General features: G+C 49.9%; 1 protein-coding gene across 1 annotated transcript in view; it reads left to right on the forward strand.

The window, feature by feature from the left end:
- The window catches only part of Plcg1 (phospholipase C gamma 1), a 35,134-nt gene that overhangs the window by 2,912 nt on the left and 9,542 nt on the right, over window positions 1-22,680 (forward strand). The window contains exons 2-16 of the mRNA XM_042694334.1: window positions 16,439-16,591; window positions 16,678-16,771; window positions 16,924-16,971; window positions 19,111-19,195; window positions 19,290-19,373; window positions 19,613-19,647; window positions 19,837-19,909; window positions 20,005-20,106; window positions 20,321-20,439; window positions 20,524-20,609; window positions 20,684-20,804; window positions 21,471-21,639; window positions 21,801-21,923; window positions 22,008-22,109; window positions 22,198-22,385. Of these exons, the coding sequence (XP_042550268.1) occupies window positions 16,439-16,591; window positions 16,678-16,771; window positions 16,924-16,971; window positions 19,111-19,195; window positions 19,290-19,373; window positions 19,613-19,647; window positions 19,837-19,909; window positions 20,005-20,106; window positions 20,321-20,439; window positions 20,524-20,609; window positions 20,684-20,804; window positions 21,471-21,639; window positions 21,801-21,923; window positions 22,008-22,109; window positions 22,198-22,385 (1,582 nt within the window). The remainder of the gene's footprint in view (window positions 1-16,438; window positions 16,592-16,677; window positions 16,772-16,923; window positions 16,972-19,110; window positions 19,196-19,289; window positions 19,374-19,612; window positions 19,648-19,836; window positions 19,910-20,004; window positions 20,107-20,320; window positions 20,440-20,523; window positions 20,610-20,683; window positions 20,805-21,470; window positions 21,640-21,800; window positions 21,924-22,007; window positions 22,110-22,197; window positions 22,386-22,680) is intronic.

Consider the following 22,680-nt stretch of genomic DNA (forward strand, 5'->3'; position numbering starts at 1 on the left):
AAGGAGATAGTGTCATTCAGTGCCTGTGCATAGTACTACCTTGATTCCGTCCTTACTCTGATTTCACCATTGTTGCTGTGGGGTGGTACCTGCTGGTACCTGCAGGAGTTTGGCTCAAAAAATGGGTGGAGCCAGACATCCATTGTTTACACCTGTAATCCTAGCTACTCAGGAGGCTGAGATCTGAGGATCTTAGTTTGAAGCCAGCCCAGGCAGGAAGGGTCTCTGTGAGACTCTTATCTCCAGTTAACTACCAGAAAACCGGAAGTGGCACTGTGGCTCAAAGTGGTGGGAGCTCTAGTATTGAGTGAAAAACCTCCCAGACAGCGCCCAGGCCCTGAATTCAAGACTATGACTTAACTGGGAGGAAAAATTTTTAAAGAGAAAAGGGGGTGAAGAAGTGCTTTAGTGCTATTTGGTATGCCAGAAGTCAGGCTGGTTTTTGGCTTTTTATGCTTCAGTTAGGTGAATAAAAAGTGATTACAGACTTCCTGCTGGTAACTAGAGCGACTTTTACACCCTGTTTTCTTGGCTAATCCTCACAAGGGCTCTGCAGGGTGGTAGGGAGTACCACCTCATTTCATAGTTGAGGGAACGAAATACAAGGAGTAATCAGAGCCAGTGTACCATCTCCTCAACTGGGGCCAGCCTTCAGCAGGGCTGGTTCCCCTGCCCCAGGTGACTGTCCTTGGGTTATGCTGCCAGTGGGCTTTAGGCCCCACACTCCCTGTAGTCTGTGTTGCCTCTTGTGAGAAACCTTTTTGTGCTTAGACCACCTTCTATGTAAAGCTTCTGTATTCTTGACTGTCTCAGCCTCTCTGTTTCTTCCTTCATACTTTCTATCTGGTGCCATCTGATGAGGTAGTGAGACCCATGTTAAGTGAAATTGTCCAGTCAAGGGTCACTGTTAGCACAGAGGCCCAGATGGAAACTAGAAGGGCTTTGGGAGTTCCAGCTGAGCATCTCTGAGGACTTTGGGGGGCCTTGGGCTTCCATCTCTGGCTGATGGATCTGTTAATATTCTTCTAGCCAGGTGCTGGTGGCTCACACCTGTAATCTTAGCTACTCAGGAGTCTGAGATCTAAGGATCTCGGTTCAAAGCCAGCCCGGGCAGGAGAGGCTGTGAGACTCTTACCTCCAATTAACCATCAGAAAACTGGAAGTGGAGCTGTGGCTCCAAGTGGTAGAGTACTAGCCTTGAAAGGAAAAACTCAGGGACGGGGCCTAGGTCCTGAGTTCAAGCCCCATGACTGATAAAAAACAAACAAAAATACTCTTCTAGATGTCTGGCCTTCTTAGGTAGTAAATGGAAACTGCTTCTTACCTTCAGGGAAATTTAGACAATGGCAATTGTGAGTGGTACCTTTGATGAAGGAGACAGTGGCAAAACAAAACAACTGACTGCTGTTGATGGGGCTACTGGGCTTAGGATGAAATGGTATTGGGACTAGCTGGCTAGAGCATAACCCCTGTGTCTATTGGGTACATTATGGATTGAGGGAGGAGAATGCCAAAAGGCCTGATCTAAGCGTAGACCAACAGTGCCAGGGAGGTATCTTCAAAGGTTCCTTTGCATGGGCTGGGTACTTGTGGTGGGAGAATGGTAAGAGCATGTGTCTGGGTCTTCAGAGCTAGCCTCCCTGCCTGTGTGTTTCCTGTCTGACAGTGATTTTTCCAGGGGAAGTCAGATCTCTCAGTGTTTCCTCAGCACCTCAGGCCTGCCCCAATGCATGTGTTTCTAGGCCCCCCATCCAGCTGATACTGTTTCCTGTAAACCTGGGAAAAGGCTTGCTTCACAGATGGCTAGCTGAACATACCCAGTCCTAGGAATGTTAAGACCTTCAGCTTCTCCCAGGACTCTGTGTCTTCTGTGTGTATCTGGAGAGGAGTTTGGGGTTTAGATGACTAAAGCTAGATGACTAGTTTTCTTCAGGTGGCCCCTTAGAATAGGGGCATTATTTGTTCAGTAAGCTTTTACACACCTCTTACTTGCCCAGAGCTAGGCACTGAGGATTCTAAGGATGGATAAGACATGGTCTTTGGCACTGATGATCTGTGGCATTGAGGAACTTTTAGGTGAGACAGCCTTGGAAGTGTGAGCTTATAACCCCGTGTGTTAGGTACCCTATAAAGGTCTGTGCCAAGGGCTCTGAATGTAGAGAGTAAGGGAGATAATGTTGAGTGATTGAATGTTTGCCTCTGGTGGCGTAGGATCTGGGATCTAGGATCTGTTCAGGGGTTGGGAACACCATTGGCATGGTAGCGATAAGGATGATATGGCTGGGGACAAGCTCAAGAAGAGGCCACTTGTGTGCTGTGCTCAGTGTGATGCTTAGTAATCACCATGTCATCAGCACTGGAGTCAGCAGAGACTTTTGACTAGGAGTGCTTGCAGTCTGCAGTGGAGCACAGGCAAGGCCACCTCACAGAGCCAGAGCCAGGACACACTGGTGGCAGATAGGAAGGAAGGAGCCTCCAGAGGTGCGACTCTAGAATTTAGTAAATCAGCATATGGACTGTGAACTCGGAATACAAATGAGGGTTAAAGTCCTGTTGTTCAGCTTCCTTGCTCTGTGACCTTGAGCATGTACTTTACCTCAGCTTACCCTATACAAAACAGGGATAGTAGCACATAGCATTTCTTGCCAGGTCTTTGTGAGAATTTGATGAGAATCCTCATATGTAAAGTGCTTGGCCTCAAGTGTGGTGGGTGTATGTGAGTAATATATGGAATTGACATGGGGAAATAGAATTGAGTCGCCAGGAGGGCCTTCAGGGACAGAGAGGGGATGTATCTGTTATGTTCACACAGAGTGAACTCATCTGTTATGTTCATGGTGCCTACTAAACCCTTTGATTCAAGGCAAAAGACTATACGCTCTCAAAGCTCTTAGAAGCTCTGTGGTTGGAGCTCTTTCCCATGAGGGCATTTGCAGAGAGGCCGGGCAGTTGGCTAGAAGTAGCTGCTTGAGTGGTAATGCTTCCTGTGGGCAAAAACATACTAGCCTACTTTTAAACCAGTTCTACCTATATGAGCAAGCCGTGGGGAGACCTGTCTTCAAGAAAGTGCTCTGCCTGGCCCAGGGTGGTGTGGCTGCCTCTGCTTGCCCCTGTCAGCATCCATCTCAGTTAACTCTCAGCATCTCTTCTCACTCTGTACCCTTTACTATGGGATGTGGCTTTACGAGCCCTGTCTTAGGGAAGAAGTGAAGCAAACCTGAGGTGGACAGCCCCCAGAGGACTGGATGTGGACTACAAGCAGTACTCTGGTGCTCCTGGTAGAGTGTTGTAGTAGAGGAACCTTCTGCTCTGGGCAGTCCTGGGGGAATCTGCAAACAGATAACAAATGACAGGACTCCCTGAGGTCAAGGAGTGGCCACAGTGTTGTCTAGATAGTCCCACTGTCTGAGGTAACAGAGTTCTGGGGACTGTGGGTACTCCAGAACCAGTCTCAGCCTTTCCTGTGACCCTGGGCAAGTTAATCTATCATCTGATCTTCAGGTAAAAATAATTTCTTCCTCACAGAGTTTTGTATTAATGCTCATCAAGTGAGATTGTGCTTATGAAGTAAGTGATTTTATACTCAGGTGACCCTCAAGTAGTCCTTTGCTTTCTACTTCTTTCTGCCGCCAAGCATGCTCACAAGTGGCTGCTCTAACCATCTGACTAGGAGTCTGTTTCCTTCTTGTTTTCTCTGTTCTCTTCCCGAGTCTATACACAATTGGGGCATCCAAAAAAAAAAAAAATCTGGAATTTCAGTAGTGCACTGGGAGTTCATGGGGCATTTTCTCATCCATTGCATTGTTTGAGCTTTTCAATAGCTCCATGAATCCAGGGAGGGTAGTAATTATTATCCCTCTTTCAGAGAGGAAGAAACCAAGGTCCCAAGGGTGGGGTCACATAGCAAGTTCGTGGCAGAGCATACATTTCTGATTCTTACTCAGTGTTCTGTTTATTCTTTGGAGGAAGTCTGGGGGAAGTGACAATAAGATGGACTGTTTTATGGGACCAGAAGTTTTGTTAATGTGGACAGATATCTGATCCCTATGCTGCTCTCTGGCCAGATGTGCTTGTCCAGCAAAGCCTTCCATCTGAGGACAAGCTGGAGTCATTTGTCTTTGTTTCAGAGCCTTCCTGCTCTCATCTGATCAAGACAGCCTCATCAAGATGCTTGGACCTTCCCAAAAATACCTCCCCATAAATACTCCTGTGGGGTAGAGGTAATAGCTGACAAGGAGGGCAGAAGGGCCTTACCCTCTGGACTTAATTCTACTGGCTTATGGTTAAAGCCCACCTGTGCTCTGCAGGAGACCCATGAGACCTGAGACTCTGACCTGCTTCAGACCCTCCTAGAAGGGCCTCTCCAAGATCTTCCATGGCAGACAAATGTGCTCTTGCATTTGTTCATCACTCATGTCTTGTGGGCCTACCTGCTGTGAGTTGGGCTGAGCTGGATGTGATTGCTCTTGCCTTTACTCGTTGTTGCCAGTGGCCGCAGATCTCTAGCATTGTTTGCTCCCAGTTCCATCATAACTATACCCTTTATTTTAAAAAAAAAACAAAAAACCTTGGTGGCTCACTGAATAAGTGAGACACCATTTGTCCCTGGCTTTGCACTCTGGCATTAGTTGACGGTGGCAAGCATTGTGAAGTCTAGTAATAAACATAAAGTTAAAGTGGATGGGGCCAGAAAGAACATCAACAATCAGGCAAATAAAATAATCACAGGGTGTGGCAAAGCTGTGAAGTCTGAAACAAGCAAGTCTGCTGTTTGTCCATGTCAGGCATGGACATGCTATGATGACAGAAGACCCCTATTCTGCAGAGCTGACATGCATGTGCCCACCTAAGTCACACTACCATCCCTGGAGAGCAGTTTTAGTACTCTGGTCCAGCCCTGTGGTACAGAACCTCAGTTCTCTGGACAGTGTAGACTGGAGAGAGATTTGGAGCACAGCAGTTGGGAAGGGATGGGCACAATGAGTGTGACACTACTGAGGCAGAGCAGACGGGATGCCCGTGTGAACCAAGAGACTGCCTTGGCTGGTATCTCTCTTTCTTGTCAGTCATAAGGCTTGAACTCTGAGCCTGAGCGCTGTCCCTCAGCTCTTCAGCTCAAGGCTAGCTCTCTACCACTTGAGCTACAGCAGCACTTCTGGTTTTCTGGTGGTTTATTGGAGGTAAGTGTTTCACAGCCTTTTCTGTCCAGGCTGGCTTTGAACCAAGATCCTCAGATCTCAGCCTCCTGAGTAGTGTGAGCCACTGGCGCTGGGCTTGGCTGGTGTCTTTGAAATAGATAACTTCATGTAATCTCCTGGCCTTCACTGTAACACACGTGCCCATACTTGAGCTGTCTGCAGAATCTGATATATTATGGTCACAATCTCACTGTCACCTTGGAATTAGAGCCTTTCACTGCCTCTCATCAAGGCTACTCCAGAACTCCTTTGCTGAGTGTGCTACAAAACCCCAATGAACAAGGAAAGAAGTGTGAGTAGAAGTTGCTTGCCTGAGTTCAATTGAATTGGGAGAAGAGGCAATGGGAACAGTAGAATTGGTTCTTTGGGAGAGGTTGTGTTCCAAGAGATGGGTACAGAGAGTCTCTTCTTGCATTCCTGCTCAACCCTTAATACTCATGCACCCTTATTTCAAGACACTCAGGGCCCCAGGGTGTTCTTACCTGGCTCCTTTGCTCAAGGCTGATGCTCTACCACTTGAGCCATGGCTCTACTTCTAAGACAAGTACTTTTTCAGGTGGTGCTGGGCTAGCCTTTGACATGCTGCAGTGGCTGTGTTTCTGGGCTCAAGTCTTTGTGCTCTCTCTACTCCTCACTTCCTAGGAACCAGGCCCATCCTGGGGGAAGCAGGGTGGGGCTCCTTTTTATAGCCACGTGTAGGCTTTGTGTATAGGCTGTGCTGCTTCCTTCCTGCCCTGGCCCTTTCCCGGTGTTGGCCAGAGGCCCTGGCTTTAGTCAGAGTGTGAGATCCAAAGTAAATGAAGTAAAGCTCCCTCCTGAAGAAGACTGGCATCCCCTTTACTGAGACCAGACCTGGCACAGAACTAGGGAGCAAGAAAAGGAGTTGGCTGATCCTTAATCTAGGATGCTTATAATCTGCAATGTGCCACACACCATGAAAGTCAAGGCTGATTGAGGGCAGTGATATCTTGAACTGCTGTGGGGTGAGTCTGAGGGTGTAGATGGAATTAACCTTCTCACTATAGCAGCCCATCCTTCTTGGTGCAGGTCCCTTCCTGACTAGCTCGGACACTAGTGTTAAGTAAAAGGTCACAGAAGCTCTTGAGGTGGCTGTAAGCAAGGCAGCAAAGCATGGACTCTGAAGAGTAAGTGGCTCTCCTGAAGCTCCAGGCCTTCGCAGTTAACTGGCCAAACTGGTGAGGGGTTGGCTTATAGCAAGTTTGACCACTTGTGTGGGATCTGATTCTTCCTCAGCCCAGGCAGGGTATTCTCTTGGGGTTGATTTCCTGTTTTCTTGGACACTAGCACTATGACTGGGTTGAAATCCTAAAAAAAAAATGACTATGACTGTTGAGGGTGAAGACATTCTTACCAGAGCATCATGTGTCCTTGGTATGGCTTTGCTCCTGTGAGAGAGTACGGCTTTGGTGTCACTGTGTTCTGGCCATATAGTGGTGTGGGTATGTGGTGGAGAGATTCTAGCCCTGTTGGGTTGAGTGACTGGTCAGCCACAGGTATGAATCTGAGTTTTACAGGGTGATTATACTGTAATGAAGAGGGGAGAAAGAACCCTACTTGGTCACAGGTCCCATAGACTGCTTAGAGGCAGGAGGTCAGCAAAGAGAGGGGAGATCTTCCTCATCTGGAAGATTGAGCACTGACAGGCAGGGGTAATGGGCTTTTCTGAGGCTCTGCAGACCTACCTTTTGTCTTCCTGTCCCACCTGATGTTCCAGATATTTGGAGGCAGCTCTCCTCTTCCTTCCCTAGTCAATTCCTCTACCCACAACGGTAATTGAATGTAATGTGGCTTGTGCTAGCTTGTCAGTCACAGCTGGCATTGTGGTCTTCCTTGGGAGCTCTTAGCATTCTCACCAGGGAGATAAGAAAAGATAGCATTTGCCACCATATCAGGGATTTTGGAGAGGGCCCTCTGGAGGCCTGCATTGACATGGGAACATTCTCTCCAATGAGCAGAGTACCTGGTGCCAGATGGCTGCTGAGAGGGTATGCTGGTTTCTGCTCTGAGAACTGGCTTACCCTGGAATCATAAATCTGCATTTAATGTGTGCTATTGGGGGAGTGGGGCAAGAAGCTTTCTATGGAGGTAGAATTCTAGGTAATTAAAACTAGGAGGGGGAAAGCTCAAGGAAGTAATCTTTTGGGAAGGTGAGTTTTTTTTCTTTTTCTTTTCTTTTCTTTCTTTCTTTTTTTTGGTGCTGGTTCTGGTGTTTGAATTCAAGAGCCTGAATACTGTTCTTGAGCTTTTTTGTTCAAGGCTAGTGCTATAGCACTTGAGCCACAGCTCCACTTCTCACTTTTTGGTGGTTAATTAGGAGATAAGAGTCTCAGGACTTTCCTGCTTGGAACTGCAATCCTCAGATCTCAGCCTCCTAGGTAACTAGGCTTACAGGTGTGAGGCACTGGCTTCAGTAGGAGGTGAGTTTGAAGCATCTGAGATGGGCTTTGGGGGAAGGCTGTAAGTTTTACTGTGGGATAAAATCAAAGACTAGATCACTCACTGGGGCTTGTTTCACTGTAAAGCAAATCAGTGATAGGAGTGTGAGTTGGGCTGGCGTGCCCAGATGCTATGGAGGGGCTGAGTTACGCAGCTCTAACATAGAGCTTTGTGGGTGCACAGAGGCAGGTGAGGCCTCCGACCTGATGACTGCCTTCATCTTGGAGAATGTCTCCAACCATGATCAAGGTTTACTCTATGATAGGAATTTAAGACTGGCTGCACCTCCACTCCCAGGAGGTGGCAAGAGTACAGAAACCAGAAATGGGGGTGTGTGCGGCCTAGATCTGGGTGAAGAAAAATCAGGGGCCTCTACTCTTCCCCCTCCCATTTGTCCTCACACTTCAGTTCCAGGCCCTTGTTATTCCTTCATGGGAAAGAGACCCCAGATTTTTCTTTACTCCTCCTAACCTATTCCATTTTCTGTGCTCTCTGCAAGAGAAAGAAGGGTCTGCAGGTGTTCTGGGCTGTGGGGAACAGGGCCCATTTATCTAGTGAGCGGGAGCATTTCTGGCAGCAGTGACTCTGATTGTATTGTTAAGTTCCAGCTGAATAGTAGTGAAGACAACAGACACAGTCCATGCCCTCAAAGAGTATACTTTAGGGGAAAACACAATCAGTCTTAAAAAAGTACGCTGGTAGCTGGGTGCCTGTGGCTCACGCCTGTAATCCTAGCTACTCAGGAGGCTGAGATCTGAGGATCGAGGTTTAAAGCCAGCCCGGGCAGGAAAGTCTGTGATACTCTTATCTCCAATAAATCACCAGAAAAACGGAAGTGGCGCTGTAGCTCTAGTGGTAGAGCACTCGCCTTGAGCTGAAGAGCTGAGGGACAGTGCTAAGGCCCAGAGTTCAAGCCCCACGACCGACAAAAAAAACAAAAACACTGGTTTCAGTGCAGCCTGGAGTCCTTTTGTCTTCCCCTCTGTGTTGTCTTTACCTGGTCACTTCTCACAGGGGTTCTGAGGTAGCACAGCACACAAACCTAGTCCTAGCACACATACATAGTCCTGACCCCGAAGTATTGTTGGCTGTACTGCTCACCTACCTCCCCTGTAACTTCATTAACCTATGTTCAGCTTCCTGACTTGGAAAATGGAACCCTAATGCCTAATACCTTACATGGTGTTATTTGTAATGATAAAATGCTTTTTATCAAGAGTGTTACATAATGCACAAAATGAAAATGCAAGATCTGAGAGGATGTTAGATGCCATTCTTACTGCACCTCTTTTCCCACCAGCACAGGCAACTACCTCATCCTCTGCGTTTCTCAGAACATTTGTCTTGGGTTCTATTTCACATGATCGGTCTAACATTATGCACAAATCGAATCCTTTTTCCCATATGTAAGCTCCTTAAAGTACCTGTGTTCCCTAAGTACCTAGCATGATACCTCTCAATGAATATGGTTAGTTGTGAATATGGTTAGGGCAGAGAGAAAGGAGAATACAAAGGATGATTCTGAAGTTTTAAGTTTGTGCACCTGTTTAAATAGTGATGCTCTTAGCTGACCCAAGGGGCATAATTCTAATAAGAGATGACAGATGGTTGCCTTTAAGGTAATTTTGAGGTGGACAGGTAAGTGGGGATAGGAAGTATAGGTAGTTGGATTATAGGGTGGAGAAGCTTAGAAACTAGAGATACTTTGTATGTACATAGTAATTAAAGCTCTGGGTGTTAGTATTATGCCCACCTTTGGTCCTCAGCTCCACCCATACCTGGGTCCCCTCCCATTCTTGGAGTTCCTGCAATAGAGCTGGCCCCTCCCTCTCTCCACCCAGACCCACCTGAACTTCCATCAACCTCACTTCCTATCCCTCAGACCTGCTGCTACCTAGATAGGAAAGGCTGCCATGTGCTCTCTCCAGGAGAAATATGGCTCCTTTAATAAACCTTATAATAATCTTTCTCCTGTGCCTGCCTGCCTCCTCATGGTCCCCTAGGCTGGATGAGATGGATCCTTTCACTGGGCATTAGCTTACATTGGACTAGGAAGAAGGCAGAATACCTGGAGAGGACTTTGGCCTCTGTAGGGCAGAGCTTCCAATAGAAAGGAAATTGTAATTAGGAAAGGACTTACACCTAGTACTTGGATACATTGTGTGGAGCCTTCTGAGATCCTGGATAGTCCTGGGACCTAACCTGTCTCCTTTAGCCAGGGCCAGCAAACATAGTGCTCCTGACTCAGAGGCTGACCATTGGGCTGCCAGGGAGTCATCTGGGTTGGAGCAGAGAAGTTGGGGAAAGCTGCTTTTACTGAAGGTCAAGGCCAGTGTACCCTCCTCTCTCATCCATGACACTGTCTGAACAAGCTGCCCCTCCTGTGTTGTTATGTCGGCTTTCGTGACTCCTGCCTGACCTGCATGACAGCCCTCCAGCCTTGCAAGAGCCTCCAAGGCCCTTTGTCCAAGCTCAGCAACACACACACACCTACACACACACACACCTACACACACACCCTCCCCTTAAGGCCCTTTGTCCAAGCTCAGCAACACACACACACATACCCCTCCACACACACACACACACACACACACACACCTCCACACACCTACACACACACACACACACACACACACACACACACACACACACACACACACACACACACACACACACACACACACACACACACACACACACACACACACACACACACACCTCCCCTTGTTCCACTTTTTCATGACTTCATAGTTATCTGCTTCCCCATCTGTTTCCTCCCTCAGGCAGGGGTTTTCTCCAGGGCAGGAACTCAAATGCTTTATTGATCTGTTTTCCTCGACCTAACCTAGGGCCTAACAAGGAATCTGGCCCTAGTAACACGGTCATCCTAATCAGGCCCTAATAGGATGATGGAAAAAATGAATAAACCTCACTGATGACTATTGAGCTCTCTTCAGTGAGTTCTCTAAGCCAGACCTTCCCTCCACTCCCTTTCCCTTTTTCTTTCAAAAATACTTTTTTGTTTTTTGTTTTTTTTGGATCCAGTCGTGGGGCCTGAACTCTGGGCTTGGGTGCTGTCCCTCAGCTCTTCAGCTCAAAGCTAGCGCTCTACCACTTGAGCCACAGCACCACTTCCAGCTTTTTTCTTTTTGCGTATGTGGTGCTGAGGAATCGAACCCAGGGCCTTAGGCATGCTAGGCAAGCGCTCTGCCACTGAGCCAACTTCCCAGCCCTCAGAAATACTTTTTATTATTATTATAAAGGTGATGAACACAGGAGTTACAGTTACATAAGTCAGGTAAAGAGTATGTTTCCTTTTGGACAATGCCACCCCTTCCCTTGCTCTCTCCCCATTTTTTCCTCTGATCCCCACCCACAAGCTGTATAGTTCATTTTCCACATAGTGTCTGGTGAGTGCCACTGCTGCATTTGTTCACCCTTGGTCCTTCCATTTCTGTGCCTCACCTTACGCTTTCTTGGGGTCAAGGCATACTGTTACCACTTCTGAAATAAGCTGTGTACTAGAGAAAAAGGTTGCCTGCCTAGATGACGTGAAGCTGGTGGTGACTTCCCTGCTTTTCCCCTGTATACTCAGGGTCAGGGCTAAGGCTGCTGTGGAGTAGTGGGAGGGCCTCAGTTTGCCTTAACCCCATGGGACCAAGATAAGACCTTCTAGACACTCCATTTTTAAACAATTATCTGAAGAGAAGATTAACTCTTGGTGACTTTTATTTTTTTATTTTTTGCTGGTCGCAGGGCCTGAACTGGGCCTGGGCACTGTCCCTCAGCTCTTCAACTCAAGGCTAGCACCCTACCACTTGAGCCACAGTACCGCTTCCGGCTTTTTCTGCTATGTGGTGCTGAGGAATCGAACCCAGGGCCTCATGCTTGCAAAGCAAGCACTTTACCACTGAGCCACCTTCCCAGCCCTGGTGACTTGTATATTGGCAAGAATTCTGTGCAGCTGTGACCTGAAGCAGTTACATTGTAGCAATACAAGGTCCATGTAGAGGGATCCCACAGAGCTCTATCCAGCTGTCTGAATAGCTTCTTCCTGTTTACCAAGGTAGGAAAGAGGCTGGATGCCAACTCAAGTCTAACTGCTCTTCTAGGTCAGGTGTTTGGGAGAAGTCCTGTTGGGTGTAACCTGTGGGTCAGAATTTGGCTAGGGGTCCCTCAGTCCCGGGAGGTGGGCTGGTCTCCTCCCCCTGCCACCTCACAGGCATGGGAATGAAGTGTGCCCAAGGATCACCTCCTGTTGTCCTGTGACCCTGGATCCGGGGGAACTATCTGTGGGGCTGTTTAGAAAATCGTTGAGAGTCAGAGAACACTAGGGCATAGGTTCTGACCAAGAAGCTTGACTCTAAACTAAGGTCTTGAGTTTGATGGTTGGGTTCCTTGGCCTTTCCAGGGCCTGCTATGTTTCTAACCCTAGGGAGGAATTGGCTGGCTCCCAGGGGCTTTGCTCTGAGGAATCGCATAAAAGACTTAATGTTCCACCCTTGCAGTTCCCGTTCTCTCTCTAGGGTTCCCGCTGGACTGGAACTCTGCTTGAGCTACAGAATATTGATGCTATCTAGATCCCTGCAGTGGTTGGATGGGATGGTTGGCCAACTGGTCCCAGCAAAAGAGCTGGTGGTAGGCCCTTAGCTTGGCCTGATGTCTAGGAGAGGGTGGAGAATGGGAGCCTAAGCAGAAAGTCGCCCTGCCTTTGGAGGAGCCAAGCATTTAGATGGGTCCTCATGGTCCTCCCCCTTTCCCAGGCTCCAGGCTGGCCGGGTGCCATTTAGCCTGTACCTTTGACAGCACCCTTTTTCTGCCCACCCAGCTGTGCCTTTTGTGTTATCCCAGGGCTAGGAAGCAGTGTTCTACAATAGGAAGCAGGTTCTGAGCCAGCACTGAGAGCTATCTAGCTTCACAACTTCTAAAGTGAAAAGTGTTTGGGATTCAGTGGCTCAGATGAGGAAACAGGCTTTTAATGGGACAGCAGCTGTGACTGGGCATTGGCATATCCTGAAAGCCCAGATAGTCTGCTCTGAGTAAGTGCTGATCTCTGGTCTCTGTGGCTTCAAGTCAGGAGTCTGTCCTTGGACTGAGGAAGAAAGGACTGATCATGTAAGCTTTTAATGTAACAAATTCAGTCTTGTAGAATTCTGCCACAGTGCTTTGAGCTGGTAGCAAGTACACTTGTTTGTGCTGAAAATCAACACACAAACCAATCTGGGGTTGTGGAAGTGAGGTGGGTCAAAACTGCTGCTTCTTTTCGTGTCTGTGTGGAATGGGGAGTACATAGTCACCAATGCCTTCATTTTCCTACAGTGAGTCAGAATAGACAGCGGACTTGGTCTTGGTGCTTTTTATCTATCTCCCATTCCTTTATCCTACTATGTGTGTATGGGGAGAGGGGTGGTATATAGCCCAGACTTGGGAATGTGCAGGTAGGGTGCCACAAACTCAGAAAGCAACCCTGATGTAGAGCATATCTGCACACATTGATCTAAGTATGAGGACTGTGAAGCCTCACGAATCCTGCTTCTCCAACACTGTGGCCCCCATCCTGTGAGGCTCCATTTTGAGCTGCTTGCTGCCTTGAAGACAATGCCAACTGCTCTGGCTTTTCTCTCTTGTAGGTTTGCGTGTGCCCCCCATTAGGAAATTGTATTTACCTCTTTTGCTGCCAGCTTTCATAGATCTCATGTCGATAACACCAGGCACACAGGCAGTGGGCTCTCAAGAAGGCCTTCACAGAAACCTTGTAAGGTAAAGGAGTTCCTTTGCTCAAGGAGTGAAGATCTGCCAGAACCTCACAGCTGCAATGCAAGATCCTTGCTGGACCTGGCAGCTCGAGGAAGCAGATGGTCAGGACAGGCTTTCTGAAGGAGTGCGAAGAGGCAGATTTTCATCGGGCATGGAGCAGAGCAGAGCCCAAGATTTCACTTGGAGTATCACGCAGCCTGACTCTGAAAAGGTGCTTAGCCCTCAGAGCTGGCATGTGATGTTGGTCCTTGGCACTAGCACAGTGGTCCATCATCATTCCAGAGTCTCTCAAGGAGGGCTGAGTTTCTTCATCAGTTTGTGGGAAGTTAAATGTAAGACACTGGGCCTCCTTCACTACCCCAGGCGGCTTATCTCATCATGGTCTACCCATAGCCATGTATGGAATGGCGTTGCCCACGCCATTCCTGAGCCTGGCGTGGAGCTCTGGTCTTGGAGGAGTCGGTGTGTGAAAGCTCCTGACAGGCTGGGCTGGCGAGCAATGCCCTCTCAGGTTGGGATGAGCCTCCACTCAGGCTTTGTCATCACTGTGCACCTTGGGTGACCCTCTGGTTGTGGAATCCAGCCCTTGCCCTCAGAGAGCGCCTCCTTCTCACACCCTTGTCTCCTGAGCAGGCTCAGTATCTCACCTCTTTTCTTTTTTTTTTGGTCGGTTGTGGGGCTTGAACTCTGGGCTTGGGCACTGTCCCTGCGCTCTTCAGCTCAAGGCGAGCACTCTACCGCTTGAGCCACAGTGCCATTTCCGGTTTTCTAGTGGTTTATTGGAGATAAAGAGTCTCACAGACTTTGCTGCCCAGGCTGGCTTTGACCCGCGATCCTCAGATCTCAGCCTCCTGAGTAGCTAGGATTACAGGCGTGAGCCACCGGTGCCTGGCTCTCAGCTCTTTTCTTTAGTGTTTCCTTGAGCATTGGTCTCCAGTGAAACTGTGGAGGAAGAAGCTGGGTCTTCAGTCTTCTCCCCAAACTCCCAATTCTGGTAGGGTCTCACTGTCTGTCCTTCCTGGCCCATAGAGGGTCTGCTTCAGACCATACTGGGCTGACTCAGCCTCCTCTTCCCAGCTGCTACTAAGGCAGAGGACATGTCTGACGAGGGAGTCTCTTCCACATGATAGCAGTTCTCAGGAAGGACCATACTGCATTTGTTTGTGGAGGCAAGGGTGTTCTTTCCAAGAGGACAGCGGAGTATCTCACTGCTGCCAGGTCCTTTTCAGCTTCCTTTTGGCTTGATGGACTCAGAAGGCATCAAACCACATTGGTTTCTCCTTATGGAAATACAAGAGACCAGCTGGGGGCTTAGGAATGCAGGATGCCTGGCCTCCAGCTGCTGCCTGGTTATTACCCTTCAGGCTGGAACATACAGGACAGCCTGGGGCTTACCTAGGATCCACTCTCTGCATGTGTGCTGTGGTTAGGGGGCCTGCATGTGACCTGGCAAGAAGCGTAGGACTAGCCCTGCAGCTGCCTGCAAAGTGTCAACCACATCATTGTGCATTATCTCTGGTGTCTGGTGAGCATCAGAAGGAAAAGACCCCTGTTAAAGATCATGCAAACCCTGACCTGTGTGTGTGTGTGTGTGTGTGTGTGCGCGCGCGCGCGTGCGCCTGTGCCTGCGTACGTATGTGTATACACATGTGTGCATGAGTGCACACACATTCATATACCTTCATAAAAAAATGTGGGAGGGGGTGATATCAGCTTTACACCGGAAAAGCATTCTGGTTTCTGTTTCAAAGGGCAGAGTTTGTGGTTGTTTTGCAGTTTCTGATCTGGGCATTTCCCCTTACATCTTTGGAAACTGTTCTCAGGCTGAGTCTTTTTGACCTAGTTCTCCCTCTTTCTTTTCTATCTGAATATAACGTCTCATTTTTACTCCAGCCCTATTTCACTGCTCCTTCCTGACCACACGGCTACTTTTTCTCATTTGTTCACTCAGTCATTCAGCAAACATTTAGAGGAGCTCTGGGTGGGGAGATGAGCAAATGCACAAGCAACATGATTAATACAGAGGAAAGCCCCAGTTAGTGAATGAATAGATCCTGGGAGTATGGAGCCAGGCCAAGGACTAGGATGAAATTGGGACCAAAAGCTGTAGGTCCAGTTTCAGTTGGATGGAGTAGAGAAGAAGGGAAGGCAAAAGCTTGAAGATAAATTCTGAGCCCTATCATAGCCTTGAAGGGCATAAAGGGAACAGATCCTAATTAGGGTGGGAGTGGGCAGCCTTAGGAGGGGAATGGATGGGACCTCCAGGAGTCCGAGCAATGTCTCATGAAGATTCACAAGTCAGGAAGAGTGGCTGGTTGGTGAGAACTAGGGGTGGGACCATTGGTAGCAGAGTCAAAGTTTCCAGCTAGAGGACAGGCCAGGGAATTTTGCTCTGAGGATGGAATAGGGCCTTTACTGTCATGGTAGGGAACCTAGGGGTTAGATCAACAGTGATGCTACTGCTACAGGTGGGATAGAAGGGTCTGCTGGCTGAGACTTCTATGGGCATGTCTTTAAGATGTGAGACATTTCAGTCATTCCCAGATCTCTGGGCCTGAGTCTGCTGAGTCTGGGCCCTGGTCTCCTGAGCCCCTTGTGGGCCTTCTCAGCTCTGACCTCTGGGACTACAGTTGGTTTATGTATGCTGTATGTTGTCAGAAAGCAGTCTGCACCCAACAGAGTAGGGTTCCCATTGAATCCATCTCTTTCTCAGGTCCAAGCATCTAGCCTATTCTCAACAAGGAAACAATGTGAGGGAGGGGATTGGCACAGAGCTGTCTCCCAGAGAGCGTACTCTCTCTGGCCTCTAATCCTTAGCAAAGATCTAACCTTAGATTGATGCATCTCTTTTATCACCTCAGATACCTGTGAGTGGTTTGGGCTCTGCCCCAGTGGTTGGAAGTTGTCTTTTTCTTCATTCCCTCCCTGGGGAAGAGTGTGGGAATGAGAAAACCACGCTGCCTTCCTTTGGGCAGTGACTTGGAGGCCCCAGGCTGACCTTTGCTCCTTCATTACTTTCCTAGTTGATATTCGTGAAATTAAGGAGATTCGCCCAGGGAAGACCTCACGGGACTTTGACCGCTATCAAGAGGACCCTGCTTTCCGGCCTGACCAGTCACACTGCTTTGTCATCCTCTATGGAATGGAATTCCGCTTGAAGACCCTGAGCCTGCAAGGTGGGAGTCCCAGTGAGGGCATAGGCCAGGGGATTGCTTGCCAGTCCCTGCCCTTTAGCTCAGCTCAGCTGTTGCTCTGCTCACAGCCACATCTGAGGATGAAGTCAACATGTGGATCAAAGGCTTAACTTGGTTGACAGAGGACACTTTGCAGGCAGCCACGCCCCTACAGATTGAGAGGTAAGGCTCACCCAGATGGATTTAAGAGGTGGGGCCTTAGGGCACAGGGTCAGGGACTTTAGGCCGCTCTGGATGCAGACCCCCTGCTCCTCTTCCCCAGGACCCACCCTAGCTGGAGGAGTGGCCCTCACCTCAAGCTTTTCTCTCTCTAGGTGGCTTCGGAAACAGTTCTACTCGGTGGATCGCAACCGTGAGGATCGGTAGGTGCTGAACTATGACTTGAACCCACCCAGCAGGTAGTTAAGAGGCTACCAGAATAATAGCTGTGCCTCTAAGTGCTGTCGGAAGAACATAATCCAAAGGACCAGCCTGTCTGAAGTAGGCCAAGGGGTTCTGGTACAGATAGCTTTCTACAGAAAGTCCTCTGGTGGCCTTGGTACAAGCTGACAAGAAAGGCCAGCATGAGGATGTTGTGCATTCTGCACTGGGCAGAGTGGGTGTGCCTAACTAACTGCTGTCTGCCAGGACACCTTGAGGGTCAAGGTGGCTGGCAGTGTAGTGAAGGAGGGCATGCCTTAAAGTTGACAGCTTTTAGGTCTGGAATGACAGAAGGGCCAAGAGATGAGAAGCAAAGGCCAAGTATCCTTGTGTGTGGACACAGTAAGGCACTGTGATTATTCTGAGAGGCAGGAAGCTGAGAGGTTTGTATGAGTGCCATACCGTGACTTAGTTTGCTGAGGATCATACTGGCTGCCTGCGGAGGACTGTGATTGCTTCACCATTCTGAATGGAAGATGAAGGCTTTCTCTGGAGTGGGAATGGTAGATAGGAAGTGGCTGGATTTTGTCTATATTGTATTTTGAAGATAGACTCAAAGAGAATTTCCTAACACATTGATTTTGGTGTTTGAGATAAAGAATAAAGGATCAGTAGGTTCTTTGGCTTGAACAACTGGAAAATGGAGCTGTTGTTGATTGAGATGGGAAACCTGGAGGGAACACATCGTGGGGAGCTCAGGGTTTGGTGTGGGGTGGAGATTTCATGTGCGTGGTAGTTGCCCAGGAAGAGGCATGGAGTCAACAGTAGGTAGAATGAGTTCAAGGAACATTCAGGGCTGGAGATGAAAACGTTAGAATGTGCAGGTGATCCTGAAAACCTTGGGAGGTGGTTGGCTGTCACAGGGCGCACATGTGGGGAGGGAGGAGGGACAGTGGCTGGCTTCACATTATGGATGGAGCCCACTAAGAGCTGGTGAGGGTAAAAGGAAACCCCTATGGTGGACGGCTCGGGCATAAGGGGAATGTGGCTGCTACTCTCAGGAGAAGGGGGACTGCAGCTGGAGACGTAAGTAAGCAGGATAAGGCAGGAAGAACTGGGGCCTTGTATACTGATGGGAAAGAATCTACAGAGGGAAATGGAAGGGGAGATAGACAGCATCTGTCTTAGTGGAAAATGGGGACCAGTGTTAGCACCTTCCTCCTGAGGGACTGAGGGTGGATGAGCTGATGCTCATGCAGACCAATCACCTGCATTCAACAGCAGTTGACTGGTACTTCCTGCCATGCTCTCAGGCCAAGGGATACGTGGCCTCTACTCCCAGACCCCCTTCCTAGGAAAGAAAGCTTCCTTCTCCTCTTGTTGCCAGGACTACATCCTGGCTCCATGTCCTGGGCAGAACAGTCCTGGAAGGCCAGGACTCTTGTCCGGGGCTTACCCTGACCCAGCACTGAGGTGCTGACTAGGGGTTTTCCAGGGAAGCAGGTCAAGGTGTTTCAAGTGAGCATTGCCCTGTGTTGTGTTGAAGCCACCACCCCTTATGATATGGGGAGGTGGGCATGAACAGCACCAGGGGATGCTAGAAGACTGTCTTTCCTGCCAGGCATGCCTGACCCACTTTCTTGAGCCTGGTCACTTCTTGCCAGAATCATGGGCTTTTTTTTTTTTTTTTTTTTTTGTCGGTCGTGGGGCTTGAACTCTGGGCCTGGGCGCTGTCCCTCAGCTCTTCAGCTCAAGGCGAGCGCTCTACCACTTGAGCTACAGCGCCACTTCCGATTTTCTGGTGGTTTATTGGAGATAGGAGTCTCACGGTCTCTCCTGCCCGGGCTGGCTTTGAACCGCGATTCTCAGATCTCAGCCTCCTGAGTAGCTAGGATTACAGGCGTGAGCCACCAGCGCCCGGCTCATGGGCTTTTTTGTTTGTTCGTTTGATTGATAGATTGATAAATTCAAGTGAAGAAACTGAGGCCCAGAGAAAAGAAGGGATTTCCTTCAGTTGCCCCCTTTCCTTCAAAGGGATTTCCTTCTGATCCAGTCTAGCCCTCAGGAATCCAGCTTCCCAAAGAATTGTTTACTGTTCAGCTAGTTCCAGATGGGCTTAGGTAGGTGTCTGTTTTTTTCAGTATATCAGCCAAGGACCTGAAAAATATGCTGTCTCAGGTCAACTACCGGGTCCCTAACATGCGCTTCCTCCGGGAACGGCTGACGGTAAGAGCCTCTTGGATCTGTCTACTAGTGGAATAGTGGAGGTCAGGAGCCCCTCAGCTGGGCCTGACTGGGTGTCACATTCTGTATTGTGTAGGACCTGGAGCAGCGCAGCGGGGATATCACCTATGGACAATTTGCACAGTTGTACCGCAGCCTCATGTACAGCGCCCAGAAGACGGTGCATGAGCCACCTGTCCCGCTCCTGCCCTGCCCCTGCCCCTGCCCCTGCCCCTGCCCCTTCACCCACCCCAGCTCTGCTTGCCTCAGCCCTGCTACCCTGCTTGGGGGCTTGTGGGTACCATATCTCCAGCATCCTCCTGAGACCTACCCCATCAGCTGCCCGCCTCTCTTCCTAAGAGCCACGTTCCTGCATGGCTTCCCAGGGCTCTCGCTCTGACCAGGTTCTGTTTCCTGCAGATGGATCTCCCTTTCTTGGAAGCCAGCACTCTGAGGTTTGGTTTCAAGTGGGGAGTTGGGGTTCTATCATGAGTTATTCCAGATCTGGGTAGGAGGCAGTGTGTGTGGGGAGGAGCTATACTGGACCATCTTAGGCAGCTATGCTGACAGGAAGCTAGGCTCTGTCTTCTCCATCAGGCATGCTAGCCAGCTGACTGCCTGGCACTTACCTTCTCTCCCTGCAGGACTGGAGAACGGCCAGAACTCTGCCGAGTGTCTCTTTCAGAATTCCAGCAGTTCCTCCTTGAGTACCAGGGGGTGAGACTGGGTTGGGGCTGGGTGTTGGGCAGGTTGAGGGATGAGTTCACCCCTCAGATGGAGGCCTCACCCATTCACCACTTCCCACTTTGCAGGAGCTGTGGGCTGTTGACCGGCTCCAGGTACAGGAATTCATGCTCAGCTTTCTCCGAGATCCCTTGCGAGAGATCGAGGAGCCATACTTCTTCCTGGATGAGGTAAGCCCCACTTTCTATACTTTCTGCCAGAGGAAATGGTAAGGTAAGCAGGCCCCACCTGCACCCGAGGATCTAGATTCTAGAATGTTACCTTGTTTCTACCTACTGTCTACCTTGCCTAACTCAGTTAAGACTGAGTATCCTCTACTGCTCCCACCTTCCATCCTGGCAGCAGCTAGGCTCACTTGCCCTTTGCACATCTGTTTCTGGACAGTTTGTCACCTTCCTGTTCTCCAAAGAGAACAGTGTATGGAACTCTCAGCTGGATGCAGTGTGCCCAGACACCATGAACAACCCTCTGTCCCACTACTGGATCTCCTCCTCACACAACACGTGAGTAGCTCCCTCAGCACTGCCCAGCTCCTCCTGGGGAGAATGGCCAGCCCATAGGCTACACCACCTCTTCTGTGTGTCCAGATACCTGACCGGGGACCAGTTCTCCAGCGAGTCTTCCCTGGAAGCCTATGCTCGCTGCCTGCGGATGGGCTGCCGCTGCATCGAGTGTACGTGGGGTCTGGGGTGCGGGGAGGGAAGGGCCCTGGGCCAGGGGTTTGATTATGGTGACGTTGCTCCACAGTGGACTGCTGGGATGGCCCAGACGGGATGCCTGTCATTTACCATGGGCACACCCTTACCACCAAGATAAAGTTCTCAGACGTTCTGCACACCATCAAAGAGCATGCCTTTGTGGCCTCAGAGTGAGTGGATGTGGAAGACCTCCAGCTCATCACTTCTCCTCATGTCCCTCACCTGCCAGGTCCCACGCCCTACTCTTCCATCTTTGCCTTCCTCTTCGCTTGCTTGCTTCTTGTTCAAGCAATCGTATACCAAGTTTTCCCCTCCATTACCCTGCGTCCTTAGCCAACCTTCTTTTCTTTTCTGAAGAAAGCATCCCTACATCATCTCAACCTCAGAAGCATTTCTGTGAATATAGTGTCTTTAGGCCAGTGTCCTGCCAGCTCTCTCACAACCGAGGAAATTGTCTGTTCCCTGTTCTCTTAGGAGTGAGCCACTCCTCAAGCACCCTGTTCACCTCCTCACATGTAGCGTCTCCAATCTTATCTCCCTGTGGGGCCCTCCAGAGCCCTCCAGCAGTAGCATTTGGAGGTTGCCTCTCATCTCTTCTGACTTTGCACTGTTGGAAAGCTCTGTAATTGTGCCCTCTCTGAGGCTCCCTTCTACAGCACTGGCTACCCCTTGGCTCCAGAGCTGCCCCTGTGGAGTCCTTCCCCGCCCACCTACGACTACCTCTTCTCTGGGAAAGCTCTTCTGGGTGAGGTGCTGTAGGCTTTGGTTCCCAGCACCCCATTCTGTAAGGGACTGATTGGACTGAGTCTGTCATTGCGCCCACTGCTGCCCCACAGGTACCCAGTCATCCTGTCCATTGAGGACCACTGTAGCATTGCCCAGCAGCGGAACATGGCCCAGTACTTCAAGAAGGTGCTCGGGGATACTCTCCTCACCAAGCCCGTGGACATTGCTGCTGATGGGCTTCCCTCACCCAACCAGCTTAAGAGGAAGATCCTTATCAAGGTGTGGTGGAGGTGCCCGTAACATCCCAGCACACTTACCCAGGCCAGGGCTTCTGCTCTTGGTCTAGTCCCAGGTGAGGTGGTGGGGCTAGGCCTGGAGCAGGTATTATCATGACCTGGCCTGCTCTCCCCTCCTTTCCCCTTCCCCCCCTCCCCCCCCAGCACAAGAAGCTGGCTGAGGGCAGTGCTTATGAGGAAGTGCCCACCTCTGTGATGTACTCTGAGAATGACATCAGCAACTCCATCAAGAATGGTATTCTGTACCTGGAGGACCCTGTGAACCATGTGAGGCCCGGGCTGGACTGGGCTGGGTATGGCCAGGAGGTGGGGGATTATGGCTTACAGCTCCCCCTCCCTTGGTCTTCCCAGGAATGGTATCCCCATTACTTCGTTCTGACCAGCAGCAAGATCTACTACTCTGAGGAGACCAGCAGTGATCAGGGCAACGAGGATGAGGAGGAGCCCAAAGAGGTGAGGAGCTGGCCGTGGGCTGGGGCTGTGATGGCTAGGGCTGGGCAGAGGCACTGAGTGTCTGAGCCATGACTGCTCTCATCAACAGGCCAGTGGGAGCACAGAGCTACACTCGAGTGAGAAGTGGTTCCATGGGAAGCTTGGGGCTGGCCGGGATGGGCGGCACATTGCCGAGCGCCTGCTCACCGAGTACTGCATCGAGACCGGGGCCCCCGACGGCTCCTTCCTAGTGCGGGAGAGTGAGACCTTCGTGGGCGACTACACGCTCTCTTTCTGGTAACCATCCCAGTACAGTGTGTTCTGTCAGCATGAGTACGTGGACGGCATCACCAGAGATACCTGTGCTTAACATTGGAGGTTTTGTGTCTAGGCTTGTATGTGGAACATAACACAGATACTCTCTTCCACGCATGCGTGAATTTTCAGTCTATTTGAAGGCCTCCCCCACGATTCTTGCCCACCTGAGCTCCTTAGGAAAATGGTCCCCCCTCTTTGGGACTGGTACCTTGCCGGGGGTAAAACTTGAGGAGTCCACACCTGTTTCTTAAGTCTCTTCATTCTCTTTGCTCAG

The sequence above is a fragment of the Dipodomys spectabilis genome, unplaced genomic scaffold, assembly GCF_019054845.1.
Source record: "Dipodomys spectabilis isolate Male_0828 unplaced genomic scaffold, ASM1905484v1 ptg000175l, whole genome shotgun sequence".
Classification (NCBI taxonomy): Eukaryota; Metazoa; Chordata; class Mammalia; order Rodentia; family Heteromyidae; genus Dipodomys; species Dipodomys spectabilis.